This window comes from Seriola aureovittata, chromosome 12 (assembly GCF_021018895.1).
Source record: "Seriola aureovittata isolate HTS-2021-v1 ecotype China chromosome 12, ASM2101889v1, whole genome shotgun sequence".
NCBI lineage: Eukaryota > Metazoa > Chordata > Actinopteri > Carangiformes > Carangidae > Seriola > Seriola aureovittata.
The window spans coordinates 25,805,694-25,823,474 of record NC_079375.1 but is presented as its reverse complement, the minus strand read 5'-3'; the positions used below and the strand labels follow the sequence as shown (position 1 = coordinate 25,823,474).

Here is a 17,781-nt window from a genome sequence, read left to right as displayed (position 1 = left end):
CTTTGTTCAGTGAGGAGTTTGTGAAATAATCCAGGGAAATGTCATGTTAATGTGTCATTTAAAAGGAAACAGCTTCGTGATTCATTCAGATGAGTCTATTGTCTTCCCCATCGCTGCCAGATTTATGTGTGAATACCAAGTTTAAACAAAGCACAGAGTGTCCAGTGAGCTCTGCAGCAGAGGAGGTGCTGAGCAGCTTGGACTAGCACAGTTAGCTCTACTTTTAGCAGCTGCTTGGGTTTTATGTTTTCATTTTAAACAAGTGCAAATGTAACCCAGAATACTCAAAGGTTAGTTCACTCCATTTCCTCTGCAGGGAGAACAGTACTTCAGAGTGTAACATTTGTTGGACAGAAGATCAGTCAGCTACAGTTTGATCTATCAGTCACTTTGACTGTGAATCATCATGTGTCTGCTGAACACCTGAGAGCCTCAGTCGGACGAGACGATGACTGACACTGTGTACTGGTCTGATTAGTGCCAACACTGGGCCACAGCTGACGCACTCACCAAACTCAGCCACGTCCAGTAACCATTAGAAGCGCTAACACATGAAACTCAACATGCAGTGTTAGCTTCTGTGCTAATAATATAATTATATATTATAAAAAGCCTGAAACATAAATACAATAATATAATTATATCGTATATCGCGATATTTGGGCTGGACTGTATCGAGATATACATTTTTGGATTTTACTCCAGCCTAGTTACACAGGCCAGTGTCGGCTCACGGTTCGTCCTCTGTGACCAGAACATAGACACGTCCACCAGCCCTCCCTGCAGTTAGCCTAACTCCACTGGCGTCTTTGATGTATATATCCTATGTATATCTGAGACACGTAACAGAAATGCTGTAAAGACATGCAGAGTAAAGTGATCAGTCCACCACAGTTAGTGAGGAATATGACAGGATAGAATAAGTGTTAAAGATATGATTCACGCTTCTTTCACAGTCAGCTGGTCGTTTCGGTCCCCACCTCCTTCACACATCCCACCACTGAGCTGTTCCTTGCTATCTGTCTGTCTATTGTAGGCTTCATAGGCATGCACAAACCCAGGATTTAATTTCTGAGTAACAGAGCAGCTCTGTGCAAAAGGGAAGCAGGTACCGAGATAGAGAGAGAGAGAGAGAGAGAGACAGGGAGAAGCAGGTTAAGCCCACGCTCTTCTCTTCTCTCCTCAACCCTGCTCTAAAGGCTGAGTTGAATCATAACAGTCAGTGGGCGAAAAGAAAGAGAAAAAAACCCATTTCCACGCAGATTCTGACGTACATCTCTAGTCCATCGGCGGATGGGATGATGGCAGAAAAGGGAAGAGAGCGAGAGAGGGAGGGAGGAAGGGAGGGATGGAGAGGGAGTTGTTGAGAGCCTCCAGCATTTCTTAGGCTCCCTCTCCCTCTCTCTCTCTGTGAGATTTTAATGGCTATTTTGTCTCTTCGTGAAATCTAATCAGCTGGATGACATCCTCACGACTTTCTCCGGCGCGTCACTCAAGACGTACTTACGTGGAGGGGGTGAGCGGTTTGTAGCGATGTGGTTCTACTGTTGGGTTTGTCAGTGACGGAGCTCTCAAAGAATCTGAGCAGCAAGAAGGACAAACTGATCCCCAAGCAGTGACACTGTGTTCCTGCAGCACTCAGCTGAAAACACACAGTACATGAGGCGGAGCAGTCAAGTCCTCGTACGACGATAACGCCACGGCATTGTCCGAAACGCCACGCACACGCTCTCCCGTCACTTCCCCTTTCTATACGACCGACTAATGTGACAGCAGCTTTAGTCAGCTAACCTGCGGCTGTGTTGCATTTCATTATAGTTGGTAGTAAGGTGACTGGAAACCAGTCCCACTTCAGTGCTGGTGCGTTGCAGAGCAAACCTCCTGTGATCCACTGTCACGGTCACTCACTTAAATATCTTGGTTCTATAAGTGGAAACAGATCTGCTGATGCTGAGTTCATGTCACATTAGAGTTGTCATCATCATGTTAGTGTTCAGGTCTACAGCTGGGCAATCATACGGTGGCCCTGAGAGCTCAACGCACTGCAACTTAAGGAAACACATGCTAAGACACAAACGCGCTACAAATTCAGAAAAGAATGAATGAAACGAAAGTTATTGGTGAAGGTGAGTTTGTTTGGTTTATTATAACGTGCGTACCGAATTATTCAGATGTTATTGCAGGTTCTTAGAAAGAAAATTACACCCATTGCATCTCTAATTTATGTTGGTCCCAATTAGCAAATGCTAGCATGCTAACAGGCTGATCTAAGACGGTGAGTAGAGTGAACATGGTAACAATGGCCTCGCAGATCAGGCAGTGCAGCAGTAAAGGAAAGGATTCATGTCTCTTTGACTCAGTGGGTAAGAACAGATATTTCATTCTCAGCTTGTCAGTGAAGATTTCCCACCAACTCACTGACAGTGACATTTAATTTTGGGCAACCAAGGAAAATCTACATGATCTTAATTAGAGGTGTTTCTGTCCGTGACATCAGTCCTGGTTTTATATTTCTGCAGATAAAGAGCATCACAGAGTCTTCTGACTCCTGCGCCTTTTCACATGTTGTAAGGTTTCAGTCTCATGGTTAAATTTAATTTTTTTACCTCATCAGTCTACACTCAATACCCCACAATGCCACAGTATTCAGACCCTTTGCTCAGTGCATAGTTGAAGCTCTTTCTGTAAGAACCCAGGTCCTGAGGAGGCAGCTGGATGGACCAGTCCGGCTCTGAGACCTGAGCTCAGACTGAGAGCCTCTGATTGAGACTCAGTGTATTTTTAATAGAAATGTTGCATAATGCAGCTGTAGCCCATCTGTAACCCACAGTGAAAGCACTAAGCAGCCATGGCTTCTCCCTGGACTCAGCTCACCTAGGCCTTCTTCATAGAAAGCAGCAGCATATTCAGACCTTATGAGACGCAGTGTATAAATATCTGAGAGCAGCTGAGGCAGATTCACTCAGCTCCCACTGTCCTCACTGACAGCAGCTCTCAGCCACTGTGGACACTCTGTCCTCCGCCCAGTCTGACACAAGACACACTGATCAATAATGGATTTATTATCCAATCAATCTTAATCAGATCCCATTCATCTTCACCATGAGAACATGTCTCTGTTAGATCCTGTCAGTCACACACAGTCACAGTGAAACCAGCTGACACTAGACTGAAACCACCTGATACTGGACTGAAACCACCTGACACTAGACTGAAACCAGCTGACACTAGACTGAAACCACCTGATACTGGACTGAAACCACCTGATACTGGACTGAAACCAGCTGACACTAGACTGAAACCACCTGATACTGGACTGAAACCACCTGACACTAGACTGAAACCAGCTGACACTAGACTGAAACCAGCTGACACTAGACTAAAACCACCTGACACTAGACTGAAACCAGCTGACACTAGACTGAAACCAGCTGACACTAGACTGAAACCAGCTGACACTAGACTAAAACCACCTGTTACTAGACTGAAACCAGCTGACACTAGACTGAAACCAGCTGACACTAGACTGAAACCACCTGACACTAGACTAAAACCACCTGATACTGGACTGAAACCACCTGACACTAGACTGAAACCACCTGTTACTAGACTGAAACCAGCTGACACTAGACTGAAACCACCTGATACTATGTGTCAATGTAGCAGATGAATAACTCACAAAAAAGAAAATAAATAAACCTGTAGTTCTCCAGTTGAAGCCGATGCTTGTATCCTCTGCATCTCATAATCAACCTCACAAGCACAAACTATAATGGGATGATAGTATATTTTCAGTGCCAGCCTCTGTGCATCAGTCATAACTGTAAGACCGGGTATAAGAATATATATTCTAGCTGCTAGAAAGCTCCTGACTACGAGTGATGCTTGAAAGAAGTCAGAGAATAGGACAATGTATTCAGCTTCTTGGCAACTGAATGGTGACCTTGACTTTCCTCTTTGAAGATTTACTTATTCATGAACGTCAAAGAAGCATCTGCCTTTATCGTTCAGTGGCTCTGAGACAAACCGCTGTGCACACATTTACGGAGAGGCCGCTCTGGTAATCAGGATGTTGTGGCAGCTCTCAAATATCATGTGAATCTACAATATTGAAGCTCTCTGTAGATCGCAACGCTCTTTGTTAAACACTGCAGCGTTTGTAATGCACAGCAGTTTTCACTAAGAAATCCCTCCACCTTCCCTCTACTGTAACGTGATGGAGACTTTACTGTTGAATCACAATCCGTTGCCATTTTGTTCTCAGCTGTCTGATAAAGATCAGTCCCACGTAAATGATAAAAATCTACAGCAAAGGTTATAAACACCCATTATGTACCATTCACGTCCCGAAATTCATTCTCAAGTAAAAATTACTTAAGTAATTGATTTATTGTATTTATATAGCACTTTTCAAAGTAGGGTTACAAAGTCCTGTAAAGACAGAACAAAGCAATAAAAGATAATTAAGACAATTATCAAGAAAAGCATTAAAAACATTAAAATCAATGAAACGGACAAAAGAAAGTCTGTGAAAAACAAGGATAGGAATACTAGAGTCACAGATTAAAAGCAGCTTTATACGAATATGTTTGAGTGATGTAAACTGGGGCAGTGATTCAAAACACTGATCTCCTCAGGCGGGACGTCCCAAACTCTGGAGGCTGTCGCCTTCGGTTTTCAGCCGAGACTTTGGGACAGATCGCAGAGTTCAGCCGCAGGATCTCAGCCAGTGTGTTTTGTGTCGCTTGTTAGCTTGTAACTGGCTGACACAGTGTTAGCGGTTGTGCTAATGCTAACTCTCTCTCTCTCTCTCTCTCTGTACTGACAAGGGTTCAGGTTTGTGACGTATGAAACGACTGTCATTGGTTCACTGCAGTTCAAGGTGGAAACACTCAGTCATGGGGTTGATGATTATTTCACTCATCACGTCTTGTTTTATATAAAAACATCATGTGCACGTTAACGAGGTGAAACATGGATTAACATCAGAGGGTCGTAGTGGGAGGAGCCTCTTGCCCCTATGGTGCCGACCGAACATATAGTACAGTGGATGTTTGTCGTTCACTCGTGTCTGTTTCACATACTGCTGCGGTTACCATGGTGACACATCCAGGCAAGGAGAGGCAAGTGAAAGAGAGAGGAAATCTCTGGCAAAGACACACACACACACACACACACACACACACACACACACACACACACGCACACACACACGTTTGTCACTTTTGTGGAAACTACAATAACTTCACAGTCATTGCCTGGAGACTTCCCTCTAACCCGAACCACTCACCCAAAAATCAACTGTTCCCCACACGACTTTTATCCCTAATTAGAAAAGCCGTCCCCAATTAACTTGTCTTTAATCTGAAATTTGTTTCCTCAGTCATCAGTTTTATGGATCATGAGTCTATTTGTTAAAGACACCCGATACGAGTGAATTCACAGACATGTCAACTGTTGTCACCACAGGAAGAAGCGAGTCGGACTCATGGTGCAGTAGGTGATTCGGGGGGGGGGGGTCTTCGACAAAAAGACCAATGGTGACGGCCTGAGGTCAGTGTTAACTGGATAACGACCAACACTAACACACCAGATAATGAAAAAACAAAAAGACGAAAGGAAGGGTTAGAGGAAAGAGGAGAAAATCAATATATTGTTTCAGGGTCCCGTCCCCCCCCCCCCCCCCCCCCGCTCTTTTCAGTGGCTCCGCCAGGGGCCCCATTTTCTATTGATCCACCTCCGCAGCAGCCCTCTAAGTGTAGTCTATTACTGCACTCCATTATTCCTTCTATTAAGACCCATCGCACAATTAAAACCTGCATCACTGAGGTGTGTGTGTGTGTGTGCGCGTGTGTGTGTGTGTGTGCGTGTGTGTGTGTGTGTGTGCGTGTGTGTGTGTGCGTGTGTGTGTGCGTGTGTGTGTGTGGATTCTTGTCAGGAAAGTTTATCCGTTGTGTCAAACATCATATCTGGTGATAATAATAAATGATAAAACTATTAAATCAAAGAGCATCTTTAGGTCACCAGGTGAATCTGTTAACTCCAGTCAGGCTCTTCACAGTCTGTGCACACAGCTGATAATGACTGATATACACTGATCAGTTTATTAGGAACATGTGGATCAAACTGATGGAGTCTGATACAACAGTCCTGCAGTAAATCCTCCTCCTGCCGTATCTGTCCATCCCTAGTATCTATAGTGTAAACTCGTAGCGGCTGCTGTTGAAATCCGACTCTTACTCATTTCACAGCTTCTCACCACGTTCACACTCGCTCACCGTCAGCAGCGCACTTTCCGACGAGAGCTCATTTACTGTTAAATGCACGACCACCCAGTGACCACAGGCAAATAAAAATAGATTAATTATGTAATCTGCTGTAGTGGATAGCAGAGCCGAGCCAGTTTGGAAACATATTTACACTGTGTAACAGCTTCACCAACACCAGAGGAAACTATCAGGCTGTGTAGCTGCTGCCTGTGTGGGGCGGGCGGGTGGTGAACAGTGGGTTCATCGTCAGGCGGCTCGCTGGATGTTTCAGTGGATTCACTTCTGACTCTGAGTCGTTATTATTTCTTTATTGGAAACACCTCGATTCAACAGAACAATCCCTTTCACTTTCGCTCGACCGGCTGTCGACGTGTTGTCAGGGCGTTTACAGAGGATCCATGACAGTTTTCAACTCCTGTATGTCCTCAAAAAGTGGGCGGGGCCTTTATTTACGTCAAACCGTAAAAACCGGTAGAAACAGCCATAAAGCAGTTTCACTTTGATTCGGGACGCCGCCGCAGCTCACCGTGATAGAGCGCATACCAAGAAGGCTTAGTCCGACCCGTGGCCCGCATGTAAAGAAGCAGATGTTCAGCAGGTTTTCACCAGCAGCTGAATCATCCTCAGAGGTTTCCTCCTCTGAGCTGTCGAACGTTTCCTCGGCTTGTTTCTCTGATAACTTCAGATCCAGAGTGTCTGTGGCTAAAAACTAGCTAAAAGTCAATGTTGAGCTTCTGTCAGACAAACACACTGACACATGATCGTAGAGGATATGATGTCATCAACAGGCGACCAATGAAACGTCACCATGATTAAAATCACAGATTTCTCTGGTTTGAGAATTGATGGAAACATTTGAGAAAATGTAAGAACACAACTCAACAACATACAGAACACAGGTCCAGATGTTTTCAGATGTTTTAATGTGGGAAAGTTACAGATTAGAACTTTAAACTGTATTTCTACCTCCCTCTGATATGTGGAAGTGATCAGAGCGGGACTTTAGTGCGATGTCTCATTTCGATCTGCTCCCGTCTGTCGTGTAAAAGTTACTGCATTAATAAGCTTGAGATGGAAAGGTCGCCTTCCCCTTCCTTACCATCCATGCCTGAAGTGTCCTTGAGCAAGCCCCCCCCCCCCCCAAACAACTGAAGCCAGCCTTACAGACAGACCTCCTTTCTCTTTGCGTAGATTCTTCGTTGGTGCAGAAAATGCTAACGTTAGCGTAGCTGTCAGAACAAACTCCCAATAAACACACTGATGTAAATAACACAAAATGACACTTAGCTGAGTTCTGTACGGAGGTAAATCCCCGGTGTACGTGCCGCTCGGTGGAGGTAAACGCCCGTGGGGCTACATTAAGTGAGGATCCTGTCTGCCTGCGGCGCTGGTATCCACCCTCAGAGGCTGACTCAAAGCCTTTTTGTTCACCAGCTTCCATTTAGACCAAAATAACTTGATCTCAGCCCTATTTTCATTTCTCCTTCCTCCTACACACACAGCATCAACCCAGCCTGGCTGCCACATATGGCTCTTTGAAACATGCAGCAGGAGGGGGGGGGGGTTCAGCTGTCAATCTCTCATCTGCTTTTCATCCCTTCTATATAATCTTAGCGGTTGTTTCCGTCTGCCCACCCCCCCCCCCCGCCTCCACTGCAGAGAGCGATGCGTTCTCGCTCTTCCTGGCGCCGATCGGTCGTTTGGGTCGAACGCGAACACACAGGCAAACAGGATCGTCACAGTAACCACCAGGTTTTAATGACACCAGCCGACATGATCCCTCACCAGCTTCCCACCCGCCAACGCTGACAGTTGTGCTGAGAATTGAACATGAAACGCCGCGATCAGTGCTTTTGATTGACGTCTATATTCAGCTTCTTTTTATTGAGCCACTTCTCATGAACTAGAGTCTGTTACTGGAAGATTGATCCCTTCCACTAATAAAACAGGAGTGTGTCACCGCACCACAGTTACGCATCAGCCTCGGGTTACAACCAATAGCAGCCAACTGTGGGACATACAGTTACATATTTACTACTGACACGTATGTCCTTGAACACAACACACCTTTCAGATAACCTCTTTGGCCGTTAACAGGATGAGGGGAATGATGGGAACTTTTTCAACACATTTTACTGCTAATGATGCGTTCAATGTCGCAGGACAAACTCAGGACTGAATGAGTGGCTAACTAACACCCTCAGCTTTCACAGAGGGTTTATGTTTTATGGGTGAATGTTATTACATCTTATGAATGACAAACATTTAATTAAGACAGATTTAGATTTAGACATTTAGACAGATTCTAACAACATTTAAACCAGATTTTATATGTTTTATAATCACTATAATCATATTAATTGAAACGTCCGTCGACCTCAGAGGGTTCACACCTTGGACTCCAGAATGAACTGATTTTTATTTCGGAGGTCAAAGGTCCAAACACTTTTTAAAGACAACTCAAGGTTTCACACAGAAATTATGAAACATTTATACACGTATGGTTGATATAAAACCTGGAACTAGTCTGAGTGGCGGAGGGATACGACCACGAGTTTGTAATATTGAATTAATATTACTGATGATTGTTGTGTGTAAACAGTTTTGGCTCAAACAGGGAAGTGAAGAGAGAGAGAGAGAACTGACATATACTGAATATCCTTAATGCTCTGATTATAAAATATAAATAATTAAAGCTTTGTTTAGTTTTAACAGCAGTAACATGTTTATCACTCTCTCGCTCACAGGGTTTCATTTTCTAATTGTTAGAAAATTGCATTTTCCTTTGAACTGTGGCCTGAACATCGTTTTCACGAACGATACAATCAGGTTAAATAGTTTATGTTGCTTTTTAATTTTAAAATTTGAATGAACGTAAGAGCATCGTCGAGCGAACAGAGAGACTTTAAATTAAATGACAAACGGCTTTTTCCATTTAGTCCCCTATAGGCTTCTCACTATGAATGCGTGTGTGTGTGTGTGTGTGTGTGTGTGTGTGTGTGTGTGTGACCAGTGCCATGAACACACTCATGACTCACGATGTATTTGATGTAATCAGATGAATATTTCTCCCGACAGAAAAATAAATGTGAGCCTCAGTTATTTGGGTTCTTGTACAGTAACGTCTGACTTCACTAACGCAGTGAATCACTTCCTCCCTTGATTCAGTCACCTTTTATTTTTAGACACAGCGTTGTGAGTGCGCTGTCTTCGCGCTGAGATGTAGTAACTCTCTCCGTGAAGCAGACGCACGGCGTTCAGGCGATCTGACCGCGCGGCTCTCCTGGTGACGGAGCCGCCGTGTGTTCGACGTCTCAGTGGGATGATGCGTGTGAATGAGCTACAGTGAGTGTGTGTAGTTAAAGCGCGGTGCAGGTGGAGGTTCAACCAGCCGAGGTTCAAGACCGTTAAGAGTTTCTACTCGACGTGTCGTGTTCATCCTGCAGCTGCTGGGATCCAAAAAGACTCAGAGACGTTTATGAATGAGACTCGTTTACTGCAGGATTCATTCACCTAAACATTATGTTTGTCTGCTCTGACGTGTTCCACACTAACCGCTGATGACATGCTGTCGCTGCTTAAACACACACTCCTTCAGCTGCTCGTCATCACTGATAATTATTATGTAAGTTTGAATCTTTTACAAACGAGGAACCAGAACCCACAGATTCACTGTGATGGAGCTGCAGAGGGAGAGAGGGGCCTCTGCTGATCTGTGTGTGTGTGTGTGTGTGTGTGTGTGTGTGTTGTGTGTGTGTGTGTGTGTGTGTGTGTGTGTGTGTGTGTGGCTTCCCCAGCACACTGAGAGTCACTGTAGCTTGTTAGCAGCCCTTCTACCAGTGGAGCTGTCAGATTGTGTTAAGCAGTTGTGTCATGGGCCAAGTAGGACAGAGGAAACAGTCTCACACACACACACACACACACACACACACACACACATACACACACAGGCCAGGCCCTGCATGGCTGTTCATCTGTAATAAAAGTGCCTTGTGAGCAGTCTGATCCCTGGAGCCTGGTTCCTCCTGAGATGTGAACAGTGTTATATAAGGTCTGAGAGAGAGACGTCTTACAGTAGTTACCTGCACTAACGAGAGCCGGCTGAACGACGTGTCTGCCTCCAACGCTGAGCGGAGATGAAGGACACGCTCCTCTGTGGGTCTGTGATTCTGTTTGGACCGGTTCCGGCTTCAGACCCGGTCTGTGGTGTTGGTCCGGTCTAATGTCCGTCAGACCGTTTCACAAACATAAAGACTGACTCATTGTAAGCCTGAAACACTAGACACCTTACCGCCAGGCTAACTCAGGCCTAAGACCAATGTTACCATGGTAACAATCAGTGACACCTGCGCTGAGCAGCAGCTACCAAAAACTAAAAAAGGGAAGAGACCAAAATCACATTTTCCTTTTCATTGTTTCGCTCTTTGCTGAATTTCCAAAGTAAAAGGTTTGATGCAGTTCCTCAGTCGGCCATAATTTACCCAGAATTCATTGCACCACAGTCCGGTTTAAGACGGTCAAGATCTAAACTGCTCTGTGCAACAGATGAATTTAGACTCCGGTCCCACGTTCTAACTTTGTTCCAGGGATTTAGAGGTTTTGGTGTTGCCCCGAGCAACAGCTTGTTCTTGGTTACCATGGGAGCCGCTCAGAGCCTCCATCCTCCACTTAGCGGTGTTTCCTGTTCCGTCTCCAGTCGGCTCAGGTGGACCTGCAGGTCAGAGTTCACCTTGATTCAGCTTTGACCAATAGAAACACTGATGCTCTGAAGTGTGTTTCATTATCCTGGTGTGTGTGTGTGTGTGTGTGTGTGTGTGTGTGTGTGTGTGTGTGTGTGTGTGTGTGTGTTGTCACCCTGTGTAGTACAACATTACACTGTGCTTAAAGACTGTGATGGCTCTGCTGAATATAGACTTATTACCTGTGCAGGTATGATGATGTCACTTTCTTTGTGGGCGGGGCTATAGAAGATTATATTATTACGGTCCGACCTTGAACTTGTGATCACATGACTGTGGTTGCTTGGACACAGAGCCTTCTGCTCAGGTGGAGAGCTGCTGTCTCCAGCTGCAGTTAGCGTGCTAGCTTGTTTAACAGCTAACATGGTCTGAGATAATGATCACATAAAAAAGATATATATTTGCGAATACGACCTTTCTCAGCAGACCAGCAGAGAGAGGTGAGTCTCGGGGGGGGGTGGGGGGTGGGGGGGGGTGGGGGGGGCGGCTGTGATGTCACTCATCCTCCGGCAGGGAATTTTATCGACCTCGATGTTGTGATTGCAATAATTGACGCAAATTCAACTAATCCTCATTAATTCTGCGTTTTTTGTTCAATCAACCGCAATTTTTCCACAAATTTGATAAAAAACAAATCATCACAGTTTCCCGTGAGTTTAACCAATTTGCAGGAAAGTGGCGTGAACTGGGTTTGTACTTAGACGTGAAGCGTGAAGTCACACAATCCAGCTGATTTTCACATTTTAAACGGCTGAAGATCCGATCGCCACTAAAGCGTCCGTCACGTAGAAGCTGATAAAAACCAATGAAATGGTGGATGTTGTCGAATTGACATTTAAGGTGCATTAATTGATTTCCAAACATCAATCACGCATAGAATTATTATTCTTTCTTTTTATGATTTTTATTTTCTCCTGCAGTTTCATTGCAAAAAAAAAACCATCTAAAAACATTGTAACTTTTAAGAAAAGCTGCTGTGAAATCAGTTATTTCAGCCGCAACAATCCTGGAGGGACGGTCTGGACATCTGCAGCGCTAATATCATGTAATTAAAGCCAGTGGGCCGTGTCCTCTGTCGCTCTCAGGGTTTGACCTGTTTATGTTGGACTTCCTGCATTAACTGTTGTTCCTGTCGCTCTCTCCCTGTCTTCCAGAGTCTCCAGCTCTCCTCTCAGGGACAGTCTCCTGCAGCGCTCCGCTGACCGCAGGCCCGCCGGCATCTCTCATCCATATCATTCCTCTTTCCATCCACCCATCCCTCTCCCTGTCATGAAGGGCCTGTCCAGTAGTCGGAGTCACCATCACGTGGTCTCCTACGAGCCGTCGTATGATCCGCTGGGTCACCATGTTGACCGCAAGCCATATTTGATCAGTCAGATGGACATGCCGGTGCCCATCCCCATGCCGCATCCGGCCGAGCTGCCGTACTACAACGCTCAGCGCACCTCGTACCCCTCCGACAGCAACAGCATCGTCCCCTATGGAACCTTCCCTCGGAGGTGCCACTCCACCTCCTCGTCTCACCATCCTGAGGTAAAGGATGAGTGTATGGCCATGGTACCATATATAGGAGGAGGGGGAGGAGGAGGAGGAGGAGGAGGAGCTGGAGGAGGCTATGGAGGTAAAACGCCCACCCGGGTCCCAGCAAACTTTGCGGACCCGTTTGAGCGTCAGCCGTCCTTCTCCAGAGACGGCTATCACACACTGCAGTACAAACGAGGAGTGCTGGCCCACAGTGGGGGGATGGGGGCCAACAACAACAACAATGACAGCCCGGGGAGAATCCGCCACCTGGTCCACTCGGTCCAGAAACTCTTCACCAAGTCACACTCACTGGAGGGCCCACACCACACGCAGTCCTCCAAGGGGGCCAATAACGGGAGCGTTAATGGTGGTGGTGGTGGCGGAGCAGGTGGTGGTGGTGGTTCAAGGGCCAGCCCAGAGGGGGAAGCTCCACCGGTGGGAGCGCGCCACCGGAAGCGCAGCAAGAGCCGCGAGCGCTGTCGATCAGCGGAGCCCAAGCATCGAAGCCACCACCACCACCACCACCAGCTCCACGGCTCCGCGTCCGCTCCGGGCTCCGGCTACTGGAGCTCCGACGACAACCTGGAACGGGAGCTGTGTCTCTACCACCCTCACCACCACCAACCTCCACCCTCACCCTCGCCCTCCATTTCCCCCTCGCCCATCGCCATGACGATGGGCCGGTACCTTGGCAACAACCCCGACAAGTTCCCGCAGACTCCCCTCCCCGGTCTCTCCTCCTCGCAGTCCCAGCAGTACTTCATGATGGACCCTTACGGCACACTCAACGAGCACACACACACCCACGCGCACCATGGCCACACGCACCACCACCCTGCACTCAAAGCCTCCCGGAGCAACAACGACGTGAAGTACGCGGCGTCGTCGGCATGTGTGCCCGTTAGTGGTAGCAGCAATAACAGCGGCGGCGGTATCGGTGGAGGAGGCGGCCCCTTGCTGCCGCTGGGTCTCGTGGACGGGCCCCTTGTGAAGAAAGGGGCGTGGTCGTCGAGCCTAACGGTGAGCAGGGCCCGAGAGGTCTACACCAACAACAGCAGCCACAACCAGCTACGAGCCGGCGCAGGATCCGGTAACCTAAACCTAGATAGAGCTCTAGTCAAATCTAAGGGCAGTCAGCAGCAGGAGCGCTCATGCCATTTCTTACAGGTAAATAATCCCTCACCGACTCCCATCCAAAACCAGTCGATTCACCCCCCTCCCCCCTTTGTTGACCCCCTTTTCTCCACGACTTACTTTCCTCACCAATGTTTCCTCTAACTCAGTGGTTGCCAGTCCTGAGACGCTTCAGGTTTTCAGTCCTACCAAACACGATGTCACCGAACAGGTGCGGCTCCAGGTGGACGGGAGGGGTCCGGTTTAGTGAGGGCTCAGCCACGGGGGTCCGGGACGGGCACGGCTGCTTAATCATTTACAGTCACACAGGTGATGAGGTGCTAGCTTAGCAGCAAAGACCAGGTAGTTTAAGGTTATCCCGATGCCAACATCCTCAGCATCATCACCCATCTGTTGCTTAGCAAAGATTCCCATGGTTACCGCCCGCTAATGTTGCTAACAAGTCACGGTGAATGAATAATATAACGTCTGTCTTCATATATCGACTTCTCTGCTCTTAACAAGTCTTTAATTATACAGGTGTTCTGCAGCAGTTTAGGCACTGAGGCATTTTGGGAAAACTCAGCACCTCCTGATCCAGAGATCACACCCATCCAGTTGTATTAAGATCTAAGAGCAGACGGCACTCACCCAAACATCTGGGCCAGGGCTCCGTGGATCTGCCCCCCCCCCCCGTGTGGCTTCAGTGTTTGGTTGGAATGAAAACTGCAGGTTCTCCAGGACTGGATCTCACTGTCTAAGGCTGGGGACACACTGAAGCTGCTGATATGAGGCTTTCAGATCATTCCCACAATATTTCAATAGATCATCATCATATAAAATCAGGATCACAGACCAGTGGATGCTTTTATTTTGGAGTGTTTCATTAAATGTATTGAAATCCTTTGATCTGGTGGAGATCGTATATTAATCAGCATTAGAGCTACAGCCAACAGGTGCTTTCATTATCGATTAACGTCAATTATTTTTTGATTCATTATTTGAAATATAAAATGTTAGAAAACACTGAAACGTTAGCGTTCACAGTTTTAAAGCTCAAGGTGACGTCATCAAAGATGTTCAGTCAAATCATCGCACTCAGGTCTGAGCAGCTGGAAACAGAAACTTTGATGCTTTCAAAGATAAATTACTGTAACGTTCAATCAGCTATCAAAATTGTTTGGCGATCAATGAATCAGCAAATCATTTCAGCTTTAATTAGCATATTATGCTAGGTGCTAGCTGATTACTTGTGTTTTGTTAAAAGACTTAAACCCAGAACTGTGCGGAGCCTGGAGTCCAGAGGAGCTGTATCACAGTCTGAGGTGACGACAGGAAGAGGATCTGATTCGCTGTTACGGGAATAAATCCTGATTTATCTCAGGTTAGGAAATCCTAAACACTCGGTCTGTTACTCTTCTCAGCTCACGAGACTTCACTCTGAAAATCTCCTTTAGCATAAAAACCAAACAAAACAACGAAGCGCCTTCACGAGACAACCAGTCGCTCCGCCTCTCCGCAGCTGCTCGTAGCTGATTGGCCCTTCAGGATTTTCACTTTTCCAAAGAAAATAATATAAAATATAATAATAAAATCCTTTAGGACTTAATAGGAAATATGTTTGAAATACTTTCACATTACTATATGAATTACCAGTAGGTGTGTTCAGTTCTTCTCTCTGTACATCACAATCTTACTTCCGTCAAACAATCAAACAAACATAAAAGGATCAAAAGTGAAACGATTGAAACAAATATTAATATTTTAAAATCATTTATTCATTACATTTAGATTAGAGTTAGTGTCGTCATCAAACCACAGCACACGGTTCAGGTCTGTAATGGCTTTTCTTTTTTTTTCCCCCCTCCCTAACACTAGTTACCATGGTTACCCAACAGTTAAGATAGTGCTGTAGGTTAGGAAGTTCCTCTATCAGCTGGTGTTTGGTGACGTCACCTGACAGGTGTGAGTTTGTTCATCAGTCAGCTGTTGCTAGCGTTGATTACACTTACTTTTTGCTTAGCCTGCGAGCTAATTAGCGAGCTAATACGTTCCTGCGGAGCTGCAGTGCAGCGGTGAGAGGCTGTGTGAGCACCACGCTTAAAGATGCTCAGGTTCTGGTCATTAACCGTCGCCACTGAAGACGACACGACGGCGAGAGATCTCGCTCTGTAACTCCAGACTGTTGCTGAATCCTCTGATTTCTAGATCTCAAATTTACTGAGCAACAGGAAACAGGATCGTTTAGGAAACAGATCAGACGGACCTGGTCACGCCGCCTCCATCGTCACAGCGGGGGGGGGGGGCTCAGCGTCAGGTCGCAGTGCGTCCACAGCCTTAGAGGGAACATTGCTCCTTATCACCAGTCTATTACTCTGATCTCCGGAGAACCCCACTGCCACCTCCTTCCTCTTCTCCACCACTCCCCCTCCCCCCTCCCGCCTTTTCTTCACTCACCCAACTCACCCCCACGCTTCCTATCAACCCAACCCCCCCCCCTCCTCCCGCCACCCACCAACCCACCAACCCACCTCCACCTCCTTTACTTCCTCTTGGTTTGGAGAGCCTCCCTCTTCCTTCTCCTCTTCCTCCTCTGTCCTCCTTTTGAGTTGAAGAGAGAAGTAAGTGCAGAGCCAGTAGCAGCCTTACTCTCTGAATGCTAGGTGATGACATGAACTCATGAAGAACAACATCCTCTCCTGTTTGTAGACTTCATTTTTAATTTAGTAGTGCTTCCCCTCCTGCCTCTCTGCCAGCTCTCTCCTCGGTCTGTGTGTCGCCGGCTTGTTGTCGCTGTGCTGTGCCGCTCTTTGAAGTGCTGTGTAAGTGTCGGGGAGGTGTTTAACCACAGAGCGCACAGGAAGTAGAAGAGGCTGAGAGTCTCTGGCAGTTGCCCGGTGTAATTCAACACAATTACGATTAGAAGAGGATTTGAGTTTATTGATTCCAGCTGAGCTCATTAGCTTCCTCTCTCTCTACCAGCGATCACATGACGAGAGTGGGAAGCTTAAAGGAGCGAGAGGTTTGAGTCTGTCCTCCCGCGGCGAACGAGCCCACAGGTCGTCTGTGCAGCAGGTTGTTATGACCCGTAGTTAAGTTTTGTTGCTAGGCGACACCTAGTGGCCGTAGTGACAATGACAGGAGCGAAGGGAAAAAATGTCGGTGACGTCGTATAAAGAGAGACAAAGTCCACGTGAGGAGGAGGACGCAGGAGAGCGGTGTTCGATTCCTACCTGAAGCTAGCTGTTTATGTTGTAACCATGACAACAAAGACGGTGTAAGGCTGCGGAAATCGCCATCTTTTTCCTAAACCTAACCGAACCATGCGTTATTATAGTAACCGTGGCGACGAAGGTAGATCGGTACAGTCTACATGTTTGTTATTGTAACCATGACAACCGAGGTCTGATGTACCAACAATTCCCATTTGAAGGTAGAAGTTTATGTTGTAACCACGGCAACGAAGATCAATATTTCAAAATCACCCAAATCTTTTTCCTAAACTTAACCAAGCCGTGAGCGTTTACTATTGTAACCATGGCTACGAAGGTCCGTTACACAAAGCTCCCCGCGCAGTCTGCATGTGCATGTTCGTAACCATGACAACCAAGGTCCAGAACGCTGGCCATGTAGGGAACGCTACTTCAGGACACGCTCCTGTGGGTCGTATTGTTGCGTTTCCTTATCAGGGACTTTAAGAAGCGGCGGTTGAAGTGACGGACGTGTCTATGAATAATTAAAAAATCGGTCAAATTATCTTTAGCGGACACAGTCGCTACGAGTTCACTCCTTCATCGTCGGACTAATTTCCCCGGCGGAGGAATAAGGTCCTTCAGTGTAGTTCTGTGTCGAATCAGAGAGTAGGACCGATGTCCCGCCCTCGAGCCGCTCTGATTGGACAGACTCTGCCGTGGACGTGACGCGTCCCAGTCCAGGATTCAGATCTGGTCCAGAGGTTTCTCCTCTGAGGAGTCAGACGAAGTTCAGCCTGTTCTCTAAGAGTTAAAGCACCTCCCCAGCACCACCGCTGTTTCTCTGTTGTCTGTACTGTGTGTGTGTGTGTGTGTGTGTGTGTGTGTGTGTGTGTGTGTGTGTGTGTGTGTGTGTGTGTGTGTGTGTGTTAGGGACTCTTTTAT

At 46.7% G+C, this 17,781-nt stretch overlaps 1 protein-coding gene across 7 annotated transcripts in view; it reads left to right on the top strand.

Moving 5' to 3' along the window:
• The window catches only part of dlgap1a (discs, large (Drosophila) homolog-associated protein 1a), a 70,885-nt gene that overhangs the window by 18,093 nt on the left and 35,011 nt on the right, over positions 1 to 17,781 (top strand). For 5 of the 7 annotated variants that reach the window (XM_056390766.1, XM_056390769.1, XM_056390765.1 and 2 more), the window contains one exon: positions 12,163 to 13,699. In XM_056390766.1, the coding sequence (XP_056246741.1) occupies positions 12,278 to 13,699 (1,422 nt within the window). In that variant the 5' untranslated portion in view covers positions 12,163 to 12,277. The remainder of the gene's footprint in view (positions 1 to 12,162; positions 13,700 to 17,781) is intronic. The other 2 variants (XM_056390772.1, XM_056390770.1) reach the window with 2 other exon arrangements.